Source organism: Amia ocellicauda, chromosome 2 (genome assembly GCF_036373705.1).
Source record: "Amia ocellicauda isolate fAmiCal2 chromosome 2, fAmiCal2.hap1, whole genome shotgun sequence".
Classification (NCBI taxonomy): Eukaryota; Metazoa; Chordata; class Actinopteri; order Amiiformes; family Amiidae; genus Amia; species Amia ocellicauda.
The window spans coordinates 61,601,978-61,629,924 of NC_089851.1; the positions used below are offsets into that span (position 1 = coordinate 61,601,978).

General features: G+C 43.4%; 2 protein-coding genes across 2 annotated transcripts; one reads left to right on the forward strand and one right to left on the reverse strand.

The window, feature by feature from the left end:
• The first annotated feature begins 5,133 nt into the window (after window positions 1-5,133).
• On the forward strand, window positions 5,134-9,430 carry mnx1 (motor neuron and pancreas homeobox 1). The gene is made up of 3 exons (XM_066688051.1): window positions 5,134-5,675; window positions 7,768-7,928; window positions 8,505-9,430. The coding sequence occupies exons 1-3, from the start codon at window positions 5,204-5,206 to the stop codon at window positions 8,793-8,795; spliced, it is 924 nt and encodes a 307-aa protein (XP_066544148.1). The 5' UTR covers window positions 5,134-5,203; the 3' UTR covers window positions 8,796-9,430.
• Window positions 9,431-14,322: 4,892 nt separating this feature from the next.
• Window positions 14,323-27,837, reverse strand: nom1 (nucleolar protein with MIF4G domain 1). Its single transcript, XM_066688063.1, has 11 exons — window positions 26,549-27,837; window positions 25,747-25,859; window positions 25,443-25,638; window positions 23,972-24,295; window positions 23,705-23,815; window positions 22,365-22,532; window positions 21,897-22,018; window positions 21,472-21,604; window positions 20,337-20,468; window positions 17,049-17,158; window positions 14,323-16,276 (listed from the first exon to the last, which is right to left on the reverse strand). The coding sequence occupies exons 1-11, from the start codon at window positions 27,428-27,430 to the stop codon at window positions 16,099-16,101; spliced, it is 2,469 nt and encodes an 822-aa protein (XP_066544160.1). The 5' UTR covers window positions 27,431-27,837; the 3' UTR covers window positions 14,323-16,098.
• Between the last annotated feature and the right edge of the window lie 110 nt (window positions 27,838-27,947).

Here is a 27,947-nt window from a genome sequence, read left to right on the forward strand (position 1 = left end):
GAAAACTTTGCAATGGAATTGTTTTACTTATTGCATCTTTGCTTTGAGACTAATATATATATATATATATATATATATATATATACGTTCTGCTTATTAAAATAATCACTTTTATATAAGGATATACAAAAAAAAAGCTACTCAGTCTAAATAGTTTTATACGTAAAAAAATAGGCTATTTGTTTTCCTTTGTGAAAAATTTCATAATTACACAATCAAAAGCCTATTTGTTTTTCTAAAGAGCAAAATCAGCCTAATAGCGTTTTTCCAAAATGATTTTAATTGAAAACGTTTATGCAATATGAAACCAAACACACAGACAGACAGACAGACAGACAGACAGACAGACAGTGGATATAGGCTGTAATATGTGGTTTGCGGTGCACTATTTGTTAATATGAAATGGTCTAATGATATCAAATAAAGTTAATCATTTATGAGGCTGGCAAAAATGTCGTTCTGCTAAGTTTATGTAAGGATTAGTGAAGTATTATTAGTAGTAACGTATTATTATTATTATTATTATTATTATTATTATTATTATTAGTAGTAGTAGTAGTAGTAGTAGTAATAGTAATAATAGCAATAATAAAGAACTAGACGCGCTGCTCATTAGCAGTAAGTAGGCCTGTACGAGCGGATCTGGCGGTTAATGTAACTGATCTGTGACTTGTTGATTTCCCCTGAGCAAATACGCCTTTGATGCAGTCCCGGGCAGAGTGGCTAGATTAGCTGATGAACTGACAGAAACTAATCAGCTTTATTGGGAGACAGGTTAAGGGCAACGGGGTGTCAGTAATTCTCATCCCGACCTCTTCATCCATTAAGCCGGAGCGGTGGAGACCCCCAGCGCATTGTGTGAGCACCATTGCTTTAATAAACACGCCATTATTACAACTCGGAGAGAGAGAGAGAGAGAGAGAGAGAGAGAGAGAGAGAGGAGGGGGGGGGGGAGAGAAAAAAACAGCCATAGGATGTCACATTTATCACTAAGGTTTATTTATCACAGTCTCATTTAGTAAATGTCACAGTGAAATGTCTTCAGTTTTGATCACACTGGGCTGTATCCTAATGCTATTAGCTTTAAATTGCGGGGGGAACTCGGATTACAAGAAAGGACGTGATGTGTGCAGTGCATATGTCCCATCTCCCCGGTGGGCTTACATACCGTGAAGAAAAAAGCGCTAAGAGATGTGAGGCTAGTGAAATGCATCGATGGACATCATTTCCACTGAAACGTCCCCCCCACCCACCCACCCACCCCAAAAGAAAAAATAATCCGGCTGAAATCCGGCTGTTTATAGGCATACTAAATCATAAAAAGAAAAATACACTTTGTCTCAAAATCAGTTTCAAACTATACATAAAATACAGTTTAGGTGTTGGAGTGTGTTAAAGTTATGCTGAGTGTTTTAATCGTGTGCTGTGCAGATTGGAACTCGCTGTATTTGCGCGATGTCCAGTGAAACGGCCGGAGCTACAGATCAGTTTGAATAATGACGCGATTAACACCCACTGTGATTTAGAAAAGAAAGTGTTCCCACAGTGCTGCAAAAATGTGTTCATAAGGATTGATCGCTTGCATTTTTATTTACAGCCTAATTTGCTGCAGTTAGTCTGATTGTATGTAAATGGCTTTATTTGTCATTTGACCACCCATTTCTTCTGGTGTGTCTTTCCCTTTCACGGGACACTGGTGACAAGAAGGGGAGAAAAGCACCAGCAGTCACGATCTCACAGTTCTACCTGGACAGTATCCTTGGGTCAACACAGGTGAACAAACTGCCCTTTGACAATGAAAGGAGGCCGACATTAATCCGTCATAGGATCTGCTGACCCGGCCTAATTGATATTTAAATGCACCGAGTTTTAATTTCTCCCAAACTCGTGATGACTGCAGTAAACATTTTCTAGATGGGCTGAAAGTAGCCCAAATTAAATACGTCCCATTGGACTGCAGATGGAGGTTAATTAAGGCTTGGAGATTTTCTCACTTTTACTTTCCACTTTAATCAAGTAAAAAAAAAACGTTTTTCTTTCCACGCCATTTGCGTCAAATTGTGAAATGCTCTAATTATTATATATTGCGTTCTTTTTTTTTACACCTAACTATAAACCTGACAGGAGGTTAAGACATAAGGTTGGCTTTTAGCTGAATTTCCCAGTTGGCCACGAAAGATCTCCGGGGGTCACAGTGACACTTTTAATGACTTCATTAGGAAGATTATTTGTTGGAATAACAAACAGCGGGACCTTCATGCAAACAGGCCGGTAGCTCGGAAAGCAGGTCCGAAAGAAAATTGAGCAATTGTTGTAAAATACAGTTGTTGGTTCCCATTGAGAAGCTAAGACATATATATATATATATATATATATATATATATATATATATATATATATATATATATATATATATATATATATATATATATAATTAAAGTATTATTTATAATAATAATAATAATAATAATAATACATTTGTTGATTTCTCCTCCACTACTGTATAATTACTAACGAAAAATGTAATACGGCTAAATGTGAAATGCAGCATTCTAACATTTTCCAACCATTTATTTTTACTTGGATAAGCAAAACTTTCCGAAATACATACATACCTACATAGACAAACAAGCAAACAAGCAAAAATATTCTAGACAATTCACTTCAAACATTTCTTCGGAAAATGCAGTAAAGAGAAAACAAGTAAACAATACATTTATTTTCCTAAATCTTTTTTGCAATCAATTTGAAGACGAATACTCGACCGATTAAATAAATAAATAAATAAATAAGCATATTTTGATATTACTAGCCATTTTTTAATTTCCGGATATCCTGCTTTTGTTTTGTTGCAGTAGAAAAACATGACATATTAATTATGCCTCTAAGGTTAATTTCGTTTAATGTTTTAAACATTATATTATATAATTATATATTTTGTAAAGGGCTAATACAAAATTGATACATTCTTCTTCTTCTTCTTCTTCTTCTTCTTATTATTATTATTATTATTATTATTATTATTATTATTATTTTATTTTATTTTATTTCTTGGCAGACGCCCTTATCCAGGGCGACTTACAACATAAGTGCAATACAAAGTGCAAAAATACAGTTAAGGACAAGGCATCAAACATTACAAATTCAACAGCTGTAAAACATACATGTGGGCAAAACGGATTTTTATAATTTTATGTATTCTCATTTAAAACTAACAGTATCTACTTAAATAAATCTGCACATTGTAGATCTTGTGATTCAACTGAATGTCATGTTTAACAATACAGAAAAATATATAATAATAATAATAATAATAATAATAATAATAATAATAATAATAATAATAATAATAATAATAACATGTCGGTGCATAAAGCATAGAACATAGAAACAACGAAATTTCTGAGGAGGGAATTATCTACAGAACGTTTAACCAAATAAATAAGAACAATATGCAAAGGAACCCAAGCGAAAGACTGAGGGGTCAGAACAATATAACACCACGGGGAGTTTGTTCACCTGTAACAGCAAATTCCTTTGTCAGATGCCCAGGTGGGACTATCGCCTGAAACAATGACGTGCGAGGTGGGTGGCCGGGAGCCTCGCCTCCTGGAGCAGCTGACCTACCTGTGCCCAGGTTACATAGCTGGAGGAATGGGCTCAAACCCAAGCAATTCTGTCCAAACGCCACTCCGGGCAATAGGGGACCGAGATCCGGACGCAGGGGTTAGGGCTGAGTGATGGGCATGCTTGACACTCTGAGAAAAGACAGAAATTAGCAGAGTGAGTATCGATCTGCACTGGAGATATTGATAGGGGCTCCACAGCGGAAATAAGTCCACAAGGAGCTTTTTTTTAAAACAGATGTGAAAAATAGATATAGTATTTACAAATATTGCAGTAGGGGTAATTCATTTTATATAGAATACATACATACATATATATGTATGTGTATATATATATATATATACAAACACACATATAGACGGGATAGAGGGAGAGAGAAGAGAGACAGAAAAAATGCTACTGGGTTAGCAGGAGACAATGAATGTAATATTGAGTCAGACACACCAGAGACACACGCCACTCCTCTTATGAAATGTAACCACTGTATACAGAATCCACGCCTTCTGTCCAAGACAAAATAGCACACAAAAGACAATAATGTTCTAATTCGCCCTAATAAATAATAATAATAATAATAATAATTCCTACACTCCTTGCACTGTAATGTAATGTAATTATTTTATTTTAGGCATATTTATTTGTTCTTAATTTATGATATGCAACTGAATAGCTCATAATATACCAACATTTGCATTTCTGGTATCGATAGCGTAAATATCATATTCCATCCATTTTTATGTTTTACGTTTGATTTCTGCTATTAAAAATGGGCTGAAATGTTGAGTGGAAAATGACGTCAGCAGCAATAGTCAGTTAAATCCTACCTTGGAACAGGTCAAAGACTCTTGTAATGGGCGCTACAATGTCAGGACACCGATTGCAGTAATTCCCAAAATATATATTTTACAGCAGGCCTAATACAGCTGAAGGTTAATAACAGCCATTTATTCTCTTTCACTTTAAAATGAATTTTGGCTGGCTTTATTTTCGCCAACATGAAAACAAATCACTAGCGTGGCAAAAAAATAAAAAATAAAACAAATTACAAAATAAAATGGTAATGAAAAACGTTCATAAATAATGCAAGCCTGCGACATGAGTGTTTTAAACCGCGAACCAATTCAACACAACAGCAAACAAAGTACAAAACACACATGTCCTTATATGTATATCCATGTATGTTTATAGTAAAACAAAATTCTTCTTCTCTTCTTTTGCAATGATTATTATTATTAATATTAATTACGGGAAGATTAGCATTCACCTGTTCTGCTTCTCAACATCTGATGTTATAGTGCTTTTTCACTGACAATAAGAGCGGACGGCTGCGGTGTCCGCGAGGCGCGAGCGGGTTTGAAGGTGTGCGGTGGCGCTCGCGGCTGCGCGTCACCGCCGGGCTGGCCAATGGGAGCGCGCCCTGCCGCCGCGCGCCAGCCAATGGGGTCCCGCGAGCGGCTCCGGTGAAAAGAGCCCGGTGCGGCGCGAGGTAGCGCCTCACAGCAGAGCGCCCGCCCGCCCGCCTCGCTCTTCTTCTCCGCCCGGGGGAGACGACTGGACACATACACACACCGACCCCATGGAGAAATCCAAAAACTTCCGCATCGACGCGCTGCTGGCGGTGGACCCGCCGAAGGCGCAGACCTCTCCGCTGGCCCTGGTCACCTCTCTGTCCTCCGGGAGCGTCGCGGCGGAGCTCAGCCACAGCGCCGACTCCCTGCGCACCGAGACGCCGTCGCCGCCGCGGATTTCCTCCTGCGGCTTGATCCCCAAGCCCGGCTTCCTGAGTGGCCCGCACGCCGGCGTGGTGGGATTGCACCCGCAGAGCACGGCGGGCATCCCGGCGCAGGCTCTCTACGGGCACCCCATGTACACCTACTCCGCCGCCGCGCTGGGGCAGCACCCGGCGCTCTCCTACTCCTACCCGCCCGGCTCGCACCACCACCACTCCGGGGAGCCCATCAAGCTAACCGCCGGGACCTTCCAGCTCGACCACTGGCTGCGAGTGTCCACGGCGGGCATGATGCTCCCCAAAATGCCAGACTTCAACAGTAAGTCAGGGTGTACAATGTGCTGCTCTCACTCTGTCACACGCACACCTGGGTGCAGGTGCTGACGGGCAAAAGTAACGCATTTGCTTCGTTTTAGGCTATAATCGCACATGTCGCAAGTGTATTACTTTTGATCTGTACAGGCCTGTTGCTGATTAATTGCGTGTTTAACCACAGCATTCGCGTATCGTTTTTGTAATTACAAAATTACATATTTTTCGAATACACTTTTTACAGCTCTAAATCCATTGGGTGCATTGTGTGTCAATGTTCCCTATTTCTGCTATTTGCCGTCAAATGCTGTAGGACATGTGTTCGTGTATTTGTTTATTTCATATGGAGTAAGGGCGACTGCCAATAAATCAATTATAATAATGAATAATATTAAGTGTCGCACATATCCCTTCCACAGCATTGTAAATATCTTATTTTTTTAAATATCAAACGAATCAAATGCAACTACAACTATTCGAACATCTCTGAACAGCACTTCAAATAAATCGAGTTTTCTTCCACAATATAAACGTTCAATTCACTAAAAACACATAAAAAAGTGCATGGTTCGGTTCTCTGAAACTGCAGAATTAGTCACTTATTGGGGAAGGATGGAGCATTTTCAAGGGGCAACTAAAATGGCCAGATAATGGAGAGTGGGAAAGTGACAGCAGAGTGTGAAAATCGCATCCCTGCCGCTGTTTGCACACCAGAGACTGGCTGTTTTGTTCCTTTTCATTTTAACAGATTTGTTCCAAACGAAGTAGTAAATAGGCTCTCCTCTCTCTAAACACGGGCCTCGGTGGAAAAGCTACCAGAGGCCGTGACAAAGAGATGACAAATTGAGCATCGATGTGAGCTGGCACAGCCACTGGCACAAACACACAGTCAAATACAGGAGAACATGCTGAAGCTGCGGCAGAAATACAGTACATAAATAATACAATAACAATAATATAATACATCTCTTTGTATAGCCTATATATATATAAATGTGTTCATATAAATAATAGAGAGAAGAGTGACACATGCATGTACACTAAGCTATGTTTTAGCTAATTAAATTGTGAAAATCGGTATTGATTTCAGAATTTCAATTGTAGGAAAACGACAACAAATTGAAATGGAGAAACCTACAGATGCAGAAGATAACCCTCACACAGCACAGCGGCTGGGTTGTGTCTATTAAAGCCTCACATTATTTCACTTGCCTAATAAATGATGCGGATGCTTGTTGTTCGCGCGAGGGGTTCCATAAATTAATGAATGAATTAATGAATTAAGTGTCGCTCAGGCCGAGTGCGGCTGCTCGGGCTAAATGGTGGGCGTCCTCACTGGACAGTCAATTGCTGACCCGGGGAACAGAGATCATCTCGACCTAATCAGTGGCTCCTTTCTTACACTGCCTGTGGGAAACACTTACACTGCCTACAGTACAGTGTAAACACCATCATACTAAATTAGCCCAAACCACAGGTTAGCTGAAATCACAGTTCAAATGCGTGCAATATTTATTATTGAGTCGCACATACAACACACCGCATTATTTAGTCATCTACATCTGCTGTAAAATTGCACTTCTTGCTTTGCATTACTAGTACTCGTATTGTTTATTTGATTTCCCCTATGCCCCCTCTGCTTTAGCTCTTAACTTTGACTTCACATCTTGTCTGCACTTATCAGCTTTTACAATCTAGGATGTAAGACTTTATATTGTTTACTGTGTATCTCCTATCCACTTGTGTACATTGGAATTTGTAAAACGCATTATGCTTGGAACGGTACTGTATTATTGCACGTTGTATTGCTCTTATATAAGTCTGCTAAGAAATACATAATAATAAAAATAATAATAATAATAATAGAAATGTATAAATGCGCAGTTGTATTACAGCAGAGATTTTTAATTATAATTGTTTACCACGTAATAAAATACAAAGGTGCAGTATCTAACCTCAAGATAACAATATACGTGTAACATAACACAGGATTTTTGTTGCAAATGCATGAAAGGATTTACTAGGAATAGAAAATGCATATTTGTGTAGCCGTGCCGTGGTTTACAAGCAAGAGTGAATTGGGCTTGTTCTCTGTGCAGGTCAAGCGCAGTCCAACCTGCTGGGGAAATGCAGGAGACCCCGCACTGCCTTCACCAGCCAGCAGTTACTGGAGTTAGAGCATCAGTTCAAGCTCAATAAATACCTCTCCAGACCCAAGCGCTTCGAGGTGGCGACTTCTCTCATGCTCACAGAAACACAGGTAAATACAGAAATAAAGACATACATACATAGGCCGAAATAAACGGACGCTGTTTTCGGAGAGAATGGTGTAATATAAGGGGTGCAAAACATTGTTATTGTTATTATTATTATATTTGTCGTTTAATGAAATTACGCTTCGTGCAGTGAAATGTCGAGGGTCGGTAGTACGACTGCATGAAAAGTATTCAATATGCCTGCAGTTCCAGTGATAAACTACAGTCATTTCCTGTTTCTGCAGTTGCTCTTTTGTTTATTTTTGAACTGAAAAATACTTTGCCCCAGTTTACTGGATTGCTATCAGCATTACGGTGCAATTTAATGCATGCAGAAAAGTACAACTTAACACAGATACAAATACAAAACGCGCAGGATAAGACAGCACCTGCGAGTGCGCGCTTGACCTTGCCTATAGTGTTGCAGGCAAAGAGCAACGACATCGAATACATTATTATTTGATTACAATCATGTATTATTATTATTATTATTATTATTATTATTATTGCTAGTGGTAGGCTATTGATACATGCATGCAGTCGTGAAGTTAATAAACGCCTCTTCCTGATTGTCGCGCCAGGTCAAAATCTGGTTCCAGAACCGCCGTATGAAGTGGAAGCGCAGTAAAAAGGCCAAGGAGCAGGCGTCGCAGGAGGCGGAGAAGCAGAAGGGCGGCCGGGGCAGCAGCCAGGACCCGCCGGGACACCCGAGAGGCGACTCGGCCCAGAGCGGCGGCGGCGGCCGGGTCCGCAGAGACTGCAGGGACAGCGACGAGGAGGACGAGGAGGCGGAGGGGCTCCAGTACAGCTCCTCGGACTGCTCGTCGGACGAGGAGAGGAGCCGCAGCAGACAGAGCAGCCCGCAGCCCTGAGGACACAGTAAGCAGGGACAGGACAGTGGAGGAAGGCGGACAAAAGAAAAGAAAACTTTGTCTGACAGTTGTTTTAAGTGGCGCTGTTCTGTGGATCATATGGAAGTGGCATGCGTTTTATTTGGTTCCCAGTTAATGATCATTTTTGCGCAGGTGATCTGGACAGCAGAGCCTCGCCATGCACTGAATGGGCTCATTTGTGTTGAATATAATGGCGCAGACTCTCCCGGTGCGCAGCGCAGAGGACGCATGTTCCCACTCGGCTCTTTCTGTCCAGTTGTTATATTCCGTTTGCTTGTCTGGGATCCTGCAGCCCAGAGCCGCTACCCGGCGAGAGATCACTGTCACCCCGGCAGGACCTGCATCTGCCTCGGTGCAGTGTTCACAGCAGACAGACACCTGAGCATCTCTGGTGCTCTTTCATGGAAAATAGGTAACCACTGCGTTTTTGGTTTTATTATGGAAACTATGTGTGGTTGTTACACAGCTGTCATATTTGAGAGAAAAACCCTGTAACGTCTTTATTTTTGTATATTGTATTTATAAAGAACGTCCTAGAAGTATGCATGCTAAATTATTGTTTAGCTATTCCCACGGTGCAGATGGTATATATAAAATAAATTTGTTTTGTAAAATATGGGTTATGTTTAATGCGTGTGCACACATTTAAATATATAATAACAATCAAATAAAATCACACATTGCTCTACCGTTAAGCATTCAGGTTTTAGACGTTTTATGGATGTGGATATATATGGAGTTAATCTTAAAAAGGAAATATATAAACGCAATATATTATATAGCACAAATGTGTGTATACATATCATAAAGCAGTTTTGACAATTGACATGTTTTCAGTCATGTAGTGAATATTTGAAATGGCCACATTATTGGCGTTTCGTAAATCATAATCACACATATACGCCATGTTGTTATGTTTGAGTTGACCTTGAGAAGCGCTGTGTGTTTGAGTTAGTTGTATAGTTTTATGGTTTGTTTTTATTGCAGTATTTACGTTCATTATAAGGACGGAAGTATATGCTGAAATAACCTGTTTTACATTCCGGGTACGTGAGATACTACAGTGTGTGGCAACGGCAGGGTAAAACATCTGGCATTGTTTCTGTGCTGTAAAATGCTTAATTACTTTATCATACTTCATATTTAATTTGACGGGACGCAGAAACACACATACCCACTTCTAACGCATTCGTTTGTAACAATGTTATTCTGTGATTCATGTGGTTCATGTAAATGGTTAATTAAGCTCTACGGAGTCATCAATGCTACCCTTCAGTGCTTTAGTTATCACGACCGATCCATACACAACAACAGTTGATTCATAAAAATGATGTACCACACTAAATGGGAATGGTCGAATCAGACCGTTTCACCTGGAGGGTGCGAGTCATTTCAACGACAATAAATGCGTGAACCGCCGTCCAGGTGCGCTGGAGTAGGAGGCTGCTGTGTTTATTGCAGCTCCCGAGCACGACTGTTAATAGCGCTGCCAGGTCTGTGCAAATGTGCGCCAGTGCAAACACGCACACGTATAGAGGCAAACTGCAGAAACATCTCACACCACAGCTGCAATGGCCTGACATTAAAAAAGCCCCATCCATCAGTGCAGCAGGGCTGGCCATGTGCTGAGCAGATGAGCTCCTTTCTCCGAGTTTGTGTGTTTGTTTCTGGCGCTGTATCTGCGGCTTTGTGCGCATGGGGGACCGCTGAGAAAAACACTGGGCATAAAATGCACACATTGCCTCACATTCGTCATACAGCCGGGCGAGGACACATTATCTCGCAATATTGTATCAATCGATATTTTAATGGGGCGGTTGAGTTTCATGCAGCACAAAAGCGTATTTGTTTGTTCACCACAAGCTTTGGAAATTTAAATCCACCGTGACTGTTAGTGTTTGCAACAACTACGATTAATATAGTGTGGCTGAAAGGAGATTGGCGCAAAACCCAACCCGAGCACTTCTGCGGTTAGTCACTGTTTTCATACGAATAACAACCGATACTATACAACAAAAGACATCGTTACGACATTAGTTTACGGCATTATTATAATTAAGCTGTATATAAAACTAATATGCACTGCGCAGTTTTATTTCGGAAAAATAAACGTTGTAAAAAAAACACGTCACTATACATTGTTTAATTGAAATTGCTAAATTCGTTTATAAAAATAATACTATTTTCCAGTTAAAGCGGTTGATATCAGATCTTCGGTTAATGATGGAAAACAGGCGATAGCGGCGCATCTCAAATCCCAGCCTCGGTATTAACGGGGGACTAAACGAAATTCTTTCTGCATTTCTTTTTCATTCGTATATCACGTCAAACCCCTGCTTAAATAATACAGTGCGTTATTATTTTTATTATCATTAGTGCATGGGGGAAAAAGTAATTAGAAAAAGGCAATACTTTATACAGTGCGGGAATGGATAATTTAATAGCCTTTGCAGCTCTATGTAATTGAGGTCAATTTAGCAGAAACGTCGTTTCCATCTTTATTAATAACAGTCGGCTTTATCTCGCCAATAAATGCAATGATCAATTTGGTCTTTGCCAAGAAGCACGCCTTCAGATCAATTAGAGCAAATTTAAATATAATCACTATCCCATCCTTTCCAGCCCCGGGCCACGGACAACAATTCATTGAGCTGAGGGAGAAGGTCCCCTCGCCTGGCGCTCGTCTTCATTTTCCACGCCAGTGTTTAGGTCTCCTGTCCACTGGTTTCAATGAATGAATTAGAACCACCCTGGCGCTGTGGCATCGAGCACATATTCAACTGCATGGGAGGACTGGCTTTATAATGTTGATTTGAATCCTTTTATCGGAATTTCGTTTGCCGTCCTTGAAATTTGATGTATAACCCCTTTTTCTGTATAGCGCTTTACAGCTTGATAAACACACAACAAAAATAAATGCATACATACATACATAAATAATACACCATACAAACATTATAAAATAAAAGAAACCTATAGGCACGGAGGAGAGAAAAACTCTCATGGATGACCTAGAATACCATTAATGCAATCTGAGCCAGTCCCCTGGGGTCTGTGGAGAGCACCTTCACCTGCCAGACCCTGTTCCGCGAATGATCGGATCCGCTCCTGCGCACTGTGCTTTGGAACGTCAATGCTAAATTGCCAATTAACGAATTCGTGGGAACCGAGCAGCAATAATCTGAGCGCTTGATCTCAAACTCGACTCCCTCAGGAGATAACAGCATGCAGGCTTTTATTTATTAGTATTTATTTGTTTTTTAGAGTTTCGACGATGGCAGATTTCTTGTTTCTTGTCCTCTCATATATTATATTAAAATGATAATAATACGCGTACCTGCCCTGTGCCTGCCTGGCAATGAGGGACTTTAGATCGCAAGACGGCCTGTTAGTCTTTCTAAAGCAGGTCATTTCAAAGTTCAGTAAGTGTAGCTCGATTCCTTGGGAAGGAAACCCCTGACACAAAACAGCATGTCTCCTCAATAGTGCTGATCGGGCCCAGTCCACAAAGCAATCCACAAACGATGCATTTGTAATAAACTCCAGTTTCACTATTTCAGTAACAATCTAGAACTGTGCAGGCAGAGAGAACACGTTGTGGTTGTTGTTGTCGTCGATGGTGACATTTTAATATTTATAATAATTACTCTATTGGTATATTCGAAAACGTTGCATATTTACTAGTGAGTCTAATTTGTTGGTCTTCATTATTAAGACATGGCTCTCAACGGTTTAAATACGGTTTAAAAACGGTTTTATAAGTAATTGGCAATTGGCAATCTCTATGCGTAGGCTATGATCGTTCACATTTTATTGTGGACTAATTAAGGCTAATTAATGAACAGTGTTGCTGTGATCATAATCTTACACAGAGGTCCAGATACGTGAGGCGTTATCAGCAACTGATAACACGGCATATGGGACATGCTTACGTATTCAGTGTGACTTCTTGGAAACCTTGGGACCTTATTTTCTGTTCCAAAGTCCTTCAAGTTTCCATGTGTATTTTTCAATAAAACTAATCCCTTTAAAGCTTCAGCTTCATCGATACTAAAAGTTCATGAAAGTGCGCTTGGATGTTGGCTTTTGAACTGAATCCAATGCAAACTATTGTTGAACCCGTCAGAAAGCAGATTAAGCGGTAATTATAGATCATATTACAAACTTGCGACGTTTATAGCTTGAGTTAAAGGATTCACAGCATACTAAAATCTTGCTCGCTCCTGCAAACGAATAAATCAATAAAAATGTAATTAAAAATCCAGATCGTGTTGTTTTTTATGGCTTTTTCTGTGCGTCGGGTGTGGAATTCTCTGACGTTCACAACCCGCTGCTGAAACGTACAGCGTCGCTTTTACGTCACTGCGTTGCAGGGTTCACTTGCAATAAGATCACAATGCGCTCTCCGGGCAGTGGCACTCAATTGGACTTGAATGAAAACGGTGAAAAGCAGTTGCAGAAGTGGTATAAAACGCATTCAATACAGGCCGGTCGCCGCGCTGGGCTGTGGAGCCGCAGTGCCGCACACTGTCCGGGCTCCTGCGGGAATGCGTGGCCATTGCACAGGCACTTCGTTTACGGAGGATCGGTTATCCATTGACGGGTAATTCGCTAACTGTCAGTTTGCCCAGCTGTGAGGAAACAAAGGGAGCGATCGGCGTTATCTGTCCAGAAACACTTCCCACAGAAAAAGGACTGGGAGGCGAGAGAAAGTCAACACACGGCCCGGAGGCTTTCAAGAGCCGGTGAAGAGCCGGGGTCAGCCGCTGGGCTCCTGGGCAATCTGGGCCAGGTGGACAGGTCACTGCCAGGGCAACCTCTGCGTTTTCAATCTGTTCCCCAGTAAGACTGAGGACAGCGGACAGGTCTTAGACATGAACAAAATAAGATCTATACAGGTGCCGAAGGTCAATAATAACAACAAACAGAGGAATACTTGTTTATTGTGAACATCTTTAAAAAGTTATAATCATGAACACAAAAAAAATAATTCACCATTTATTTGTTTTGGCAGATGCACTTAGAATTTCAGTCCTCAATATTTTAATATGTCAAGAATTATTGGAATGATATCAAATGCAGTTTTGTTGGGATTTTTTTGTATTTATTTGGTCTATATGAATGCGAGCAGTCTGTTCTAGAAGCAGCAGAGTGGATAGGAGAGCAAGGCTGTCCACACGGACCATGAACAGACTGAGCCCTCGGGGTTAGGCCGCGTCTGCTCTACTGGGCAACCTGTTGTGAAGCGGAACCAGAACCCGCAGCTCAGGTGTAGTCCAGACCTTACGTGCCATAAGAGGTGGACACAAGCACGGCCCCTCTTTCACTGAACACGAAGCACTGCCATTGTGTTTCGCTGTAATCTCAGGGCAGCTCTGCTGGGGTCCCAGGCCCCTGTGGTCCAGTTAATATCGCTAATTAATGACGCAGACATCAAAAGTAACCGCACAGGTTGGTATTCCGCGGACGATGGCCATGCCCTTAAATAACATCCAGGAAACGTCAGTTTTCAATTGCATATTTTTTAATACTTACAAAATGCCCCCCCCCAAAAAAAAAAAACACACAATCATTGAAATTGGTCAACCCCTATTAAGGGGAGGGGGCAAGGTGATCTAAGACATCCTCTCACAAGGTGTTGACAAGAACTTTCCTGGACACCGGAAGGTTTTTCGTTAGGCTCAACTGAAGCAGGCACAGGGTGGGTCTGTGGAGACACGGGCACCGCTTCTCTCACTGGCAGCAGGGCAGTTATATGCACTAATGCCCCTCACTGCCGGGCCACTGTATCCCCATAATCAGTGGTTCTCAACCCTGGTCCTGGAGGAGCCCTTAACGTGCTGGTTTTCGTTCCAACCGAGCTCTCAATACTAAATTTCCAATATCAGAGCCTTTTCATTATTTTAAACGGTAGGGGGTTTAAGTTAAGTATATAATTGTATAAAGAACCAAAAAGTCAAATCTAAGCAGATTGTTACTTCAATTAAGGTTCAATTAAGTAATTGAGAGCTCGGCTGCATCAAAAACCAGGACCAGTGTTGAGAGCCACTGCTCTAAACCATCAATCACTGAATACCTTCAACACTGACAACCATCTAAGCCCAACAATTGAATAAATTATGTAATGAACTTTTTGGCTGACATTGTGGGCGGGGCCACTGACTGACACTGTGCTTGGGGTAGAGTGAGGTGGGACTGGGGGTTGGCATCCTCCCAAACTTCAGAATTAAACTCCATTTAAACAAAAAAATACCCATGTTTTTTACAGCCAACGGCCATCACTTCCATCCTATTGTCCACTGTGGAACATGGATGTAGTCCCTCTGAATATGGCCAAATAAGGATAGCAGTGTTCCTCAAACACAGAGAAGAGTTAACCCTGAGGTGAGGAACAGAGCCCAGTTTTATTGCATGGAGGACAAAAAGCTAGAAACCATTTAATTACCATTTAATCTGTGAAACAATCGGGTAAAACAACACCGGCTACTAAAAGAGGAATACACAGACAGATGTGAACCACATGATAGTCCAGATGGATTTAAACCACATACAGTAGACAATCATGGCTTCCATTTCATAAGTGTTTCATTTCCCAGGTCAGAATTACTGATTCATTTTACACCATTGTGTAATTAGTATGTAAATCTTTTCAGTTCCTTCCATACATGGCGAGCATCCAGTGCCCCCCCCTGTGTAATTCTCATGAGTAGTTCTCATGTAATTATATCAACTACACGTGGAATACAAATCTTCCCCACAGGGTGCTGTTTAGGCCCAACAAACATTCCTGGACATCAAAATAAAAAAAAAACTGAACAGAAGTGTCTAGCGGGAGATACATATATTAATATGTATTTATATTGTGTGGATAGGATCCATTTTGCCTGCCAATACATTCTAAAACATCCTCTCCATTTGGAGGACTTGCAGAAAATTAAATGAACGACACTGTTTTAAAATAGAATATATATATATTAAAATAAAGCAATACGGTAGACATTTCCCAATTCATCTGGAGGGGAACGACCCCCTGGCAGATCGGGGCTGGACAACTTCAGAGTCCTGGAGGACCACAGCATCCTTAGATTTTAATTCCAAGACCTAATTCAAAACTAATCACTGGCTTTAAAGGATACCGTCTCACAGCTATTCCCCTCCTGCAGGGGCGGACGATCCGGAGAGGACCCTCGAGCCCTGCCGGACCCCACACACCTGTCTGTGGAGGACCACAGCACACAGACGCCCCTCCTCCACAGCGAGGGGAGCACGAGTTGGCCAGGCCTCACAGCTTGAGCTTGGAGTCTCTGGCCTCAATGGCTTTGGTCACCAGGTCGGCCCTCTCCTTCAGCAGGCCGGGCGGCTCCCCGGGGGCCAGGCTCTGGGCGCCCTTCAGGAGGAAGTGGCTGATGAAGAGCTTCAGGCCTTCACGCAGCATCGCCAGCTTAGGAACGCCCGAAATCCTGAAAGACAGGAAAAAAAAAAAAAAACACACCATCAGTGACACAAAGAGCTGCCTGTGGGGGATTGTGGGAAGTGTAGTCCTGCATCACTCAAAGCCAGGTCTGGGCCTTTTCACCTAAATCCAACTGCAACATTTCTGAACACAAGTGCAGGGGTACTCAGGTGTGAGGGATTGTGGGAAGTGTAGTACTGCATCACTCATCAGGGGAAAAACATGCATTCATGAAAGAAGTGGCAGCATCTGTGCGGCTCCAGGAACTGGGTTTGAGACCACGAAGAGATGGGATTTGGGATCTGAAAGCCTGTGTGTGTGCGCGCATGTGTGTGAGTTACTAAACACTCTAATAGCATCTTGAGCTCAGTAGCCCGTTTTGTAATCTGTGGTAATAAGACAACAATGCTCTTCTAAAAGAGTTGAAGCAGATGGGAAACAAAGAACCTGTTGGCAAACTGAACAAAGACTTCAGTAAACAAACAATAGATCTCATATGACTACAACTGCAGCCCCAGGGTGTGAAGGGCTGGTGTCAGGGTCCACTTCCTCCAAGGACACTCATCTGGGATCAGCTGGCTGGCTCTTTCAGCCTGACGTTTTCATATAAACACACACTTGTGCTTTCTTAACGTCTTAACCTCCAGAAAGCACCACCAGAAGCCTGCTGTGGAGAGTAAACACTGCAGAACCAACCATTCTGGGAAAAAGACTGGTTAGGAGGTTCAAATGAATCTTGACATGAAAAGGCAGAGATTAATGTAAGCAATATCCGTTACCTGCCAAAGATGTCCACGAGCTCCTCCGGCTCCGACTCAGTCAGCAGTTTACCCAGCACCCGGCGCAGAAAGCTCACGCTGTGCCTGTCCAACTCGCTGAACTCGATCGCCTGCAGGGACAAGCAAAGGACGCTTGACAGGGCTCTACGCTTACTTTTTCCCTTTGGAGCACAGTCCAAAATTTAGGGGCACATTTAAAAACAAAATGGGCCACATCATAAATGATTCATATTTAATGCTAAAATGAAAAACAAATACAACAATGTTCAAGACATTTAAATACAGTGTTGTACAGTGGAGCCTTGTGGGGGGGCAGTGGCTCAAACCAAAAAAGGGGCAATTCGGGGGGAAAATAATGGCAGGGGAAAGAAAATGAGCACCCCTGCACGCCCCTGTGTAAATACACATGCACACACAGCAGCGCCGTTGAAAACTCAAACGTTCTGCATTTGTTTTTTCGTTTTTGATATACATTTATATTTTGAATTCAATATGTATGGCACTAGTTTGATCATACAGTATAATGCGCCACAGCTGTGCAACACACTTCCACAGGCTCTGAGGAGCGCCCTACACATTTAAAGAAATGTATTAAATCACTTTTTGGAAAAAAGTTTTTATGGATCTCTGTTAGTTACAAGTTTTAAAATAATCTTTTCTGATTTTTATTGCTTGCTCTCCTTTATTGGCTAACCTATCCGCTTGTTTTCATGCTTATTTTGTTGTCTATAATGTCCTGCTGTTTTGCATATTTTTACTGTGTGTGTTTTGGCTGTTGCTTGAGTGTAGTGCATGGGTATAAGAGCGCATAAATGTATAATTTATAAAATGTATAATAATAATGTAGTAGAGGACATAAAGAAACAGGCGTAGCTTGCGGGACGCACACGAGTTCAAGTAACGGGAATGGCTGGGTACTTTGTGCGGTTTAAACAGATCCAATGTGCTCTCCTTGATGGACAGCTTCCATCCTGTCATCAGCTCCAGTGCGTCTCTTCAGTGCTCTGCGTCATTGTCGTGCTCGCCAGGTGAGTTCAGCTGTGCACATGTTGCAGCAAACTGTCTCCAGTGTAAATTCAATGTGAAGTGCTCCTATACAGTGAGGGAAAACAGTATTTGATCCCCTGCTGATCTTGTACGTTTGCCCACTGACAAAGAAATGATCAGTCTATAATTTTAATGGTAGGTGTATTTTAACAGTGAGAGACAGAATAACAACAAAAAAATCCAGAAAAACGCATTTCAAAAAAGTTATACATTGATTTGCATGTTAATGAGGGAAATAAGTATTTGATCCCCTATCAATCAGCATGATTTCTGGCTCCCAGGTGTCTTTTATACAGGTAACGAGCTGAGATTAGGAGCACTCTCTTAAAGGGAGAGCTTCTAATCTCAGCTCGTTACCTGTATAAAAGACACCTGTCCACAGAAGCAATCAATCAATCAGATTCCAAACTCTCCACCATGGCCAAGACCAAAGAGCTGTCCAAGGATGTCAGGGACAAGATTGTAGACTTACACAAGGCTGGAATGGGCTACAAGACCATCGCCAAGCAGCTTGGTGAGAAGGTGACACAAAATAACTGTCAGTCACCCTCAGTCTGGGGCTCCATGCAAGATCTCACCTCGTGGAGTTTCAATGATCATGAGAACGGTGAGGAATCGGCCCAGAACTACACGGGAGGATCTTGTTAATGATCTCAAGGCAGCTGGGACCATAGTCACCAAGAAAACAATTGGTAACACACTACGCCGTGAAGGACTGAAATCCTGCAGTGCCCGCAAGGTCCCCCTGCTCAAGAAAGCACATGTACAGGCCCGTCTGAAGTTTGCCATCATCTGAATGATTCAGAGGAGAACTGGGTGAAAGTGTTGTGGTCAGATGAGACCAAAATCGAGCTCTTTGGCATCAACTCAACTCGCCCTGTTTGGAGGAGGAGGAATGACCCCAAGAACACCATCCCCACCGTCAAACATGGAGGTGGAAACATTATGCTTTGGGGGTGTTTTTCTGCTAAGGGGACAGGACAACTGCACCGCATCAAAGGGACGATGGACGGGGCCATGTACCGTCAAATCTTGGGTGAGAACCTCCTTCCCTCAGCCAGGGCATTGAAAATGGGTCGTGGATGGGTATTCCAGCATGACAATGACCCAAAACACACAGCCAAGGCAACAAAGGAGTGGCTCAAGAAGAAGCACATTAAGGTCCTGGAGTGGCCTAGCCAGTCTCCAGACCTTAATCCCATAGAAAATCTGTGGAGGGAGCTGAAGGTTCGAGTTGCCAAACAGCCTTGAAACCTTAATGACTTGGAGAGGATCTGCAAAGAGGAGTGGGACAAAATCCCTCCTGAGATGTGTGCAAACCTGGTGGCCAACTACAAGAAACGTCTGACCTCTGTGATTGCCAACAAGGGTTTTGCCACCAAGTACTAAGTCAAAGGGGTCAAATACTTATTTCCCTCATTAACATGCAAATCAATGTATAACTTTTTTGAAATGCGTTTTTCTGGATTTTGTTGTTGTTATTCTGTCTCTCACTGTTAAAATACACCTACCATTAAAATTATAGACTGATCATTTCTTTGTCAGTGGGCAAATGTACAAAATCAGCAGGGGATCAAATACTTTTTTCACTCACTGTACTTTGAACGGATGTATCTGCTGTATCCTCTCTCAAGTTTTTTTTTTTTTTTAGTAGCTGCGGTGCAGCTACACCAGACTAATCGATGATTAATTACATTAAGATTTTAATAATCAACGTTACCAGTAACTTGTTGCAGCCCCACTGTCGCCGAGTACTATTGAATCTGTAAGTGTGTTTTAATGACGAGGCGGCTAACGCCAGCTAGTAGTTATTGGATATCGTGTCAATGAACCGCTGCAATACTGGGGCATGAACGTCAATCACGGGACTTGTAGTTTTCGTTGCCTTCGGTTAATTGAGACAATCCACAACCGAACTACATTTCCCACATTTGCCACCATAATAACGATTAGTGTAAAATATCGTTATTATCTTAATCATGTCAATGTAATATTTCCTTATAGAGTAAAATGAATAAATAAAAATTTATATATATATATATATATATATATATATATAATTTCACACTGTGCGCCCAAATTGTATTTCACATTCGCACAACATTATTTTTACTCACAAATGCGAGTTAAACGCTCGCACTGTAGAGCCCTGCTTGAGAAGAGGACCTGCCAGGGGGTGTGGATGGAAGAAACCTATGGGACCGAAGGGCTTTGGGACACGGGGCGTCCCGGCCACTGTACCTTGAGCACGGAGAGAGATAGGGCCTTCTTCTTCAGCAGGTGCACCAGGAGGGGGACTAGGTTAGCCACGGTGCTTTTGGACAGGCTGGGCAGATCCCGAAACTTGTCCCACATGCTGAACTGAAAGGTCATCTGCGGGTGTGGAGAGAGATGGACACTGTGGCTGAAAATCATCGCTTAAAAACACAAACAACACTGAGCTCTAGAATACAAAAGACAGATCACTGTGCTGTCCCCCCAAACACAAGATCAAGGGAAACGAGTCCAAAACAGATCCCAAACACAGTGACTACAGGGCCTCGTTTCAGCCCAGCTCTCAGGTACATAGTTCAGGTGGAGAACTCTCTGGAAGCTCTCTGGAAAAGGGAAATGATTGACCAGCCCTGAGGGTCATAGCAGGGTGTGAAGCAGGGTGTGAAGCAGGGGGAAATGAGGCAGGAACTGGGCTCGACGCGCCGTTTTTGATCAGCAGCGTGACATTTAAACCAACTGGTGACTCTGGAAGTGAAAACCTTAAGACCCTGGGGGCATCTTCCTCAATCTACAGCATGGGTGCAGCTTCCAATACAGCGTTTCCGCCTAAAGTAACGGAGTGATTACACAGACTTCTCATTTAGACAACAGCATGAAGAAAACTGAAAAGCAGCGCGATCCTCTCCGAGCTGTGCACTGACAGGCGGCTACTTTTAAGATTGCTCCTGTCAAAACCTAACCGTGTCAATGTTTGGATATAAGAATCAGAAGAAAACAAATCGACGATCATCATGACCATCATCATCCAAATGCTTTTATTACCCCTTTACCAGCACTCTGTTTTAGAGAGGAAAATATAAAGTATTACACAAATCTCCCATCAAAAAAAAAAAAAAAAAACTTAGCATAAAATAACATCTATTGGTCTTATGTTATGCTTAGTATTTTGCAGAACAGGGTTTTTGTTTTAATATTTTTAAATAATATAAAGAAAATTACCTTATCCCATTGACATATTTCTTCTTAAATTATACTGGAATTTACTCATAGTTTTTTTAATCAGTTATTAAGAGTGAAAGGACAAAAACCTCCCAGATGATATGAGGCGATTAGACTGCAGCCCTTAAAGACAGCAGCTACCACCCCTCGCTCTGGGCTTTACCTGGAAGCGGCGGTCATAAGAACAGAACTTCTCCCCCAAGACAGCATAGAAGGTGTTGAAGGTCTTCTCCTGCAGGCAGCAGTCCATGAGCACACGCACAATCTCTCTCTCCTGCTGATCCTTCAGGCCCAGCCTGGGGGGAGGGGGACAGTGTGCGGGAGAGACGATTCACACCCGGGTATCAGGAAACCAATCAAATCAGACTAAACTTGGCAAATGACAGCAAATCCGTCTAGGCCTTGCGGTCATTTGCCTGCGGTTGCCTTGTGCTTGTGTCCAGACCAAACCCCAATGTAAGCACCTCCCCGTGATGCACATTCACAACTGATCATGGATGTCAGAAAATGAGGACAGGGTACGACTGTAATTCGCGATTAGGGAATAGGTCAAAGTTCAGAGCTCAGAGCAAAGGCATTGCATCCTACCTCAAGAGCTTTTCAAAAGCATCCAAGTAGTCCTCACAGGTCATCAGCACACAGAAGATATTCCTGCGGATGTCAGTGTTCATCCTCTGCTTCCGGGCTAGATCCAAAACCTTTGAGCTAAACTAGTATAGTAAAATAGAAATATGAATTATGAATGACAGAAAACCACATTCCATGATCTGTATAACCTGGGACTGTGGGGCTGTTGAGAGCAGGGTGTCCCTGTTTCTAACCAGAGGAGGGAAACAGTGGCAGTGTGGGGACAAGGAGAGAGTTGTGTACCAGTGTCTATCAAGGGCTGTGAAGCAGTGACAGTGGGGGGACAGAGGGGTGGACAGAGAGGGCTGGGTGTCCCTGCATCTAACAAGGGCTGTGAAGCAGTGGCAGTGGGAGGACAGGGAGAGAGCTGTGTACCAGTGTCTATCCAGGTACGTGAAGCAGTGACAGTGGAGTCACAGAGTTGTGTACCTGGCCTCCTGGCTGCGATGGCAGGGTCTTGCTGGTGGAGCTGTGGATCATGGGAGCCCCAGCCCAGGACGAGCCCACAATCCACCAGCGCCCCACCTGGTCGGCCGCCAGCAGGTTGTCCAGAGACACGCGCAGACACACATCACTGCCTGCCGTACTATGGTGGATCTGAGCACACACACAGACTGCATTAATACACACGCAGCCACACGCTTCATTTCACTCCCAGAGAAAGGAGGTCAAATTAAAGCAGGCAGCTACATTATACAATGATGAAAACTGAACTGTTAAATATTTTAAGATCGAATGCTGGCCTAATACCTGGACACATCAATTCTCGCCTACAACACACTAAAAGGACACCATTTCAGAAAGACAGACCCTAAAACACACATTCAGAGTCAGACATTGTCTATTGAGATTATGTTATTTTATTTTTAAAATGTAATGTGTTTTCTGATCACTCAGTAACTTGTGTTTTAATGGATATATACATATGCAATAATATAGATAATGCACTAGTAATGTACTGTCACAGTGTGCTGCAGAGACACAGTGAGGGACTGCATTCGGCCTGCGTCACCGTCCTCTAGAGACACATTCTGTTGTGCAGTGCCCTCTAGTGGAGACACTTCATACTGTCCAGCCATTCTCCCGTGGAGAGGCCTCTTAACAGCAGGTTTACATCCACGGCAAACTTTCATTTTGGCAATTTTTTTATTTCTTTCATTCTTATTTTATTAATTTTTGTATTCAGCTGACTTCAGGAAAGAACACCTGAACACAATGTAAAGATGAGACCTATATTCATCAAAGCAGGCTTAGATTAAGCCCCAGGACCTCCCAGTACTTGTCCCTTTATAACATGACTGTTAATATTTAACCTGCTGGTTCACCGCCCTGCTCTAGCTTCTCTCAACACAACACAAGGACTGATCGGAGTTAAAGATACATTCAGAAAATTCATACATCTGCCTGCATCACTGAACTGTTCAAGACCTGCTTTTATGAAGAGAAAAAAACAATGCAAAACTATAATGTACTTTTCCTGCAGGTGAGCTGCCCACAGTCCTACAGAAAGTAGAAACGTGGGTCAGGTTTAGGGTCTGGAATTAGAATTTAATAACGGATTTCTTAAAATAAATAAAAAATAATAATACTCCCAAATAACCTAATGATGGACTACAATTACAAAACTAACTATTGAACGATGGCACATGGCCTGTTTTTTGTTATTATATATCCTGCCCATGAGAGAAGCCCTGAGTAACCCGCTCACTACAGAAGGCCCGTCTGCTACAGCTCTATAGCCATGCCCTGCTCCTCCCCCCCCCACTGACCAGGGTCCGCTGCAGCTTGCGCAGCCTCTCCACGGGCTCGGGGTCGTAGCCTGGGATCTTCCTCATGTCGTTGTTCTTCAGCGCCAGCATGGTCTCCAGCATGAAGCGCACCTGCAGAGACACCACAGAGAAGGAGGCGTCAGAGAGAACACACAGTTAAAGTTTAACCTAAGTTTAATCTTCTCTCTACAATAACAAGGCTACTGAAGACATGACTGAGCTGGGTTTGGAAGCATTGACGTTACGATAAAGACAGTGCTGCTATACCCGGTTCTGGTCCTGAAACTGCGCTCCCAGGGCACTGGCCTTGCGCTGGGCCTCGGAGATCAGCTCCTTGAGGGCGAGCGCGTCGTCCTTGCGCAGCGCGAAGCCCACGTTCCTGAGGAGCAGCAGCACGAGCTCGATGTCCTTCTCGGCGAAGGCGGAGGTGAGCTTCCGGAGCAGGTCGAAGATGAGCAGCGCGTGCACCACGTGAAAGTTGTAGAGGTGGGCGATGATGGCCAGCAGGTTGTCACACTCCTTGCCCTCGCAGCCGGCCTGGTACAGCTCCTCGAACCGGCGCACCACCGTCTCCAGGAACTGCGCCCCCACCTGCACAGCCACCGGGAGGAGATTCATTTAAACACAGTGTTGTCCGTGGTGTACTGTACTCCTGCACACGAGCACGGTGCCTGGAATAAAGGTGTCTACTGAATTAATAAATAAAAATACAACGTGCAGACCAGTTTCCGTTGGTTAAGACTTCTGATGTTAAAGATCTTGACATCACCGACCTTTAATGAACAAGATTGGCATCATTAACACACTGTGCCTAATGTATAATCCAATGCTGATAACGCACAGCCTTCTCATGCATTTGGTCTGGTATAAGAATGGGATCCAGCGGTATGTTAAGAGTTACTGTAAAACTACCAGTATTCACGAGACGACAACAACACTAAGACAGAGCGCTTCAGTTAGGTGGCACAGCGCTGGTATATACAAGAGAAGTACATTAGAGTCAGACATTAAAATCCCCAAAGCTGTCAGTGGAAAGTGTTAAACAGCAGGTAGTATTCAACAGTCAGAGGCAGTGAAGCATTGAAAAGCCCAAGGACTCCGAGGTACTAAACTATCCCCATTTATTACACAATAAAGGCTGCCGACTGCCCCTGCCTCCGCCGGACAACAGGTTGTCAAGGTGTGAACCCAACACCCTCCATTAATCACAGGGTCACTGGCAATTACCTTACAAATGAACCCTGCTGGAGATAGGGCACACACGGCCCGGTGGCTCAACACATTGCTGACTAATGACCATGCAGGGGTTAATGGTTACACACGCAAAGACACACACAGCTCTGTGCAGGGCTTCACGAACGCCACAGGAATTCACCAGGCACAAAACCATCCACGACTCATAAAAACGGCATCCTCTACCGTTTTATAGTGTAACACATTAAAAATCGAAACATTGAGTAAATAATTGGTTATGCACCTTAAAATATGGAGTGAAGAGTTCTTAAAAAAACCAAACTACACAACCACAGCTTGCATTTCTACTCAGTTAACCCAGACTGGGGGAGATGCGTCTAATACCCCAGCGCAGTTTAACCCTCAGGAACCCAGTATGGCTTGAATGTCACCCACAGAGCGACAGACTTCTCTTAAACCGTGACATTACTCAGTGACTCCCACTTCCCACTGGGTTCTCAGGAGTTGAAGTTGAAGCCCCAGTGGCCGGCGGACCCCCACGCACCTCCAGCCCCACGGTGTGATGCAGCACGCTGACCAGCAGCACGTGCTCCAGCAGGAGGCGGTCAGCCATCAGGGCCGGAGACACGCAGGCGGACAGCAGCACGTCAGTCAGGGTGTCGCTCATGTCCTTCCGGCTGTGGCTCATGTACAGCTGCTCCAGCTGCCCGCTGATGGACGCCATGTTGGGCTCGCTCAGCCTGCGGGCGACAAAACAATCACAGATGCGCAGATGCAGATTTGACTTTGATGAACATCCATGAGGGGACAGGAAAGAGGAGAACTACGAATGACTCTTTCGTCCGTACCTGTTCACCAGCCCTTTCACGCTGCGTCTCAGCCTCTCCAGCTGGGCTCTGCGGGTCGAATCCACGGACTCCCTCAGGGCAGGGGGGACGTATTTTCCGGTGGCACTGCCAGGCTTCCCCCCCCCGACAAAAACAAGACATTTTAGCAGCATGTATTTGTACTACCTTTTTAAATATCATTTTAATACGGCTATGTCAGAGGGGGGTTGGAAACATACAGTTTACACTTAAAACTTGGACTCCCAAAAAAACAATACACATGGTTTCCTTTACAAATAATAGGCAGCAAAATGATAAAGTGCAGTATTTTCCTTTTTTTTTTTCTTTCATTCTTTGGCAAAGGTGCTGGCTCTTCAGCATTATCCCAGACTTTCCAGAAATCCATTGTACATTTACTGTTCACATTAATCATAAGTGTGGTTTTGGTTTAGGTTTGGACTCGTTTGAAAGGAGGGGTTCAGGCCCAGGTTTAAAAAGGAAAATACAGGTGGAAGTGGGAATGCTCTTACGATTGCATATACGATTGGTTTTCTCTAATCCGAGCCTAAATGGTTTAGAAATGTTCATTTACTTCATTTTAGATCATGTAAACTGTTTACAGGTCTATTTTTATTTTATTGTATTATTTATGTATTCTTTTATTTTGCTGTACGTTTTATGGATGTTTACCAGTCTATAATATAAACCAGTCTAAAAAAATAAAAAAATGATCCATTGATTATCATAGGCAATGTTTATGTCAAATGTTTAACAAATTAGTGCGCAGAGAGGTGCGCATGTGCGAAGCGCTATGGACAGATACCTGTGCGGCTCCTGTCTCAGCATCCCCTCCATCCCCGGGGACGTCTGGCCCCTCTGCCTCTCCGCCCTCGTCTTCCTCGTCGCTGTCCTCCCCCCGCTCCAAATCTTCCTCAGATTCCCCCCCTTCCTCATCCTCTCTTCTAACATCCAGATGTTGCTCTTCTTCGCCACTGTCTTCCTCCTCTTCCGAGACACCCGAGCCCAGCTCCCCCAGCCAGTCCGCCGCCCGGTCCGCTTCCTCCTCGCTGTCGTACAGCCCGGGCGCGGAGGCGTCCAGGGCCCCCAGGATGTAGTCCAGCCCGTCGGCGGCGAAGGACTGCGGGAGCGTCTTCTTGTTCTTGCGCCGGTGCAGCCCCAGGTATTTCTCCAGCCTCTTGATCTCCTTGTCTTCCGCGACGTTGGCCTCCAGCAGCGCCTTCTTCCTGCTCTCCTCCAGTCGGCCTGCGGGCCGTTTCCTCTTCACTCCCCGGCCCACTGGGTCGCTTTTCTCCTTGGCGTCCGGCTGGGCTGCTGGCGTTTTCCGCACCTGGTCTTTTTTTGTCCCTTCCTTGTCGCCAGCGTCCTCGCCTTTACCTTTGTTCTTCTTCATTTTGCTTTTTGCGTGTGCCGCGGCCTCCTCGGCAGTCGGGTGGGGGGCTTCGTTCAGGTGCGGCTTGCCTTCGTAATGGTTTTTCATTTTTAATTTCTTCAGCTTGCGCTTCTCTTTGCGCAGCTCTTTGCGACTTTTCCTCTTGACGTGCGGCAGCGTGTCCCCAGGGCTGTCGTCCTCGGCTTCAGCGCTCGCCGATCTCCTTTTGACGAATTCCTGCACGGAGGTTTTGAACTTCTGCAGTTTGCCGAAGTCTCCTTTCAGTTTTCGCTTTCCTTGAGGTCTTCTCTTCATTTTCGGGTCCAATTAGTAAGACAGTTTTACACACAAAAAGTGCAGCTTTGCATGTGACAGGTACCACAAACTCGCACTGGTAACATAAAGCAGCTTTACCTTTTAGCTGATTTAGCTATATTTCGTATATTGGTATAGTTTAAAGTTATAGACTCATTTAACGCATCTAGAAATAGAAATTAGTATAAAATACGATCTGAGAAATAAGGTAAATCCAAAACATGCCTGTTTGTGGACGCCGCCATGTTGAAAACAGAAGCAGCAGGAACTTCATCATAGAAAAATACGCCCATTTCCGCTACATCGCCGTGTGCTGATTGGTTCAAGCGGCTACACTCTTTCTTGTGTTTAAGCACTTTTCTCATTATAATAACATTTTGTTGACCAATATATTCAATTAGTCTCAATGCCCCACAGTATATTAATAACATAATATTTGCAACATTTTAGCTAAGTTGAACTTGTAATGATTGATGCCTTGTACTTCACTGCATTTTTGCACTTATGTTGTAAGTCG

Bases quoted from the DNA above. Each gene is read 5' to 3' on its own strand.
- mnx1 (XM_066688051.1), top strand. From the start codon at position 5,204: ATGGAGAAATCCAAAAACTTCCGCATCGACGCGCTGCTGGCGGTGGAC. The intron at 5,676-7,767 runs GTAAGTCAGGGT...TTCTCTGTGCAG, and splicing joins CAAAATGCCAGACTTCAACA to GTCAAGCGCAGTCCAACCTG. The intron at 7,929-8,504 runs GTAAATACAGAA...TTGTCGCGCCAG, and splicing joins TCATGCTCACAGAAACACAG to GTCAAAATCTGGTTCCAGAA.
- nom1 (XM_066688063.1), bottom strand. From the start codon at position 27,430: ATGAAGAGAAGACCTCAAGGAAAGCGAAAACTGAAAGGAGACTTCGGC. The intron at 23,816-23,971 runs GTATAGCAGCAC...GTGTCTCTGCAG, and splicing joins AGTTTCAGGACCAGAACCGG to GTGCGCTTCATGCTGGAGAC. The intron at 16,277-17,048 runs GTAACGGATATT...CCTGTCTTTCAG, and splicing joins CTCGTGGACATCTTTGGCAG to GATTTCGGGCGTTCCTAAGC.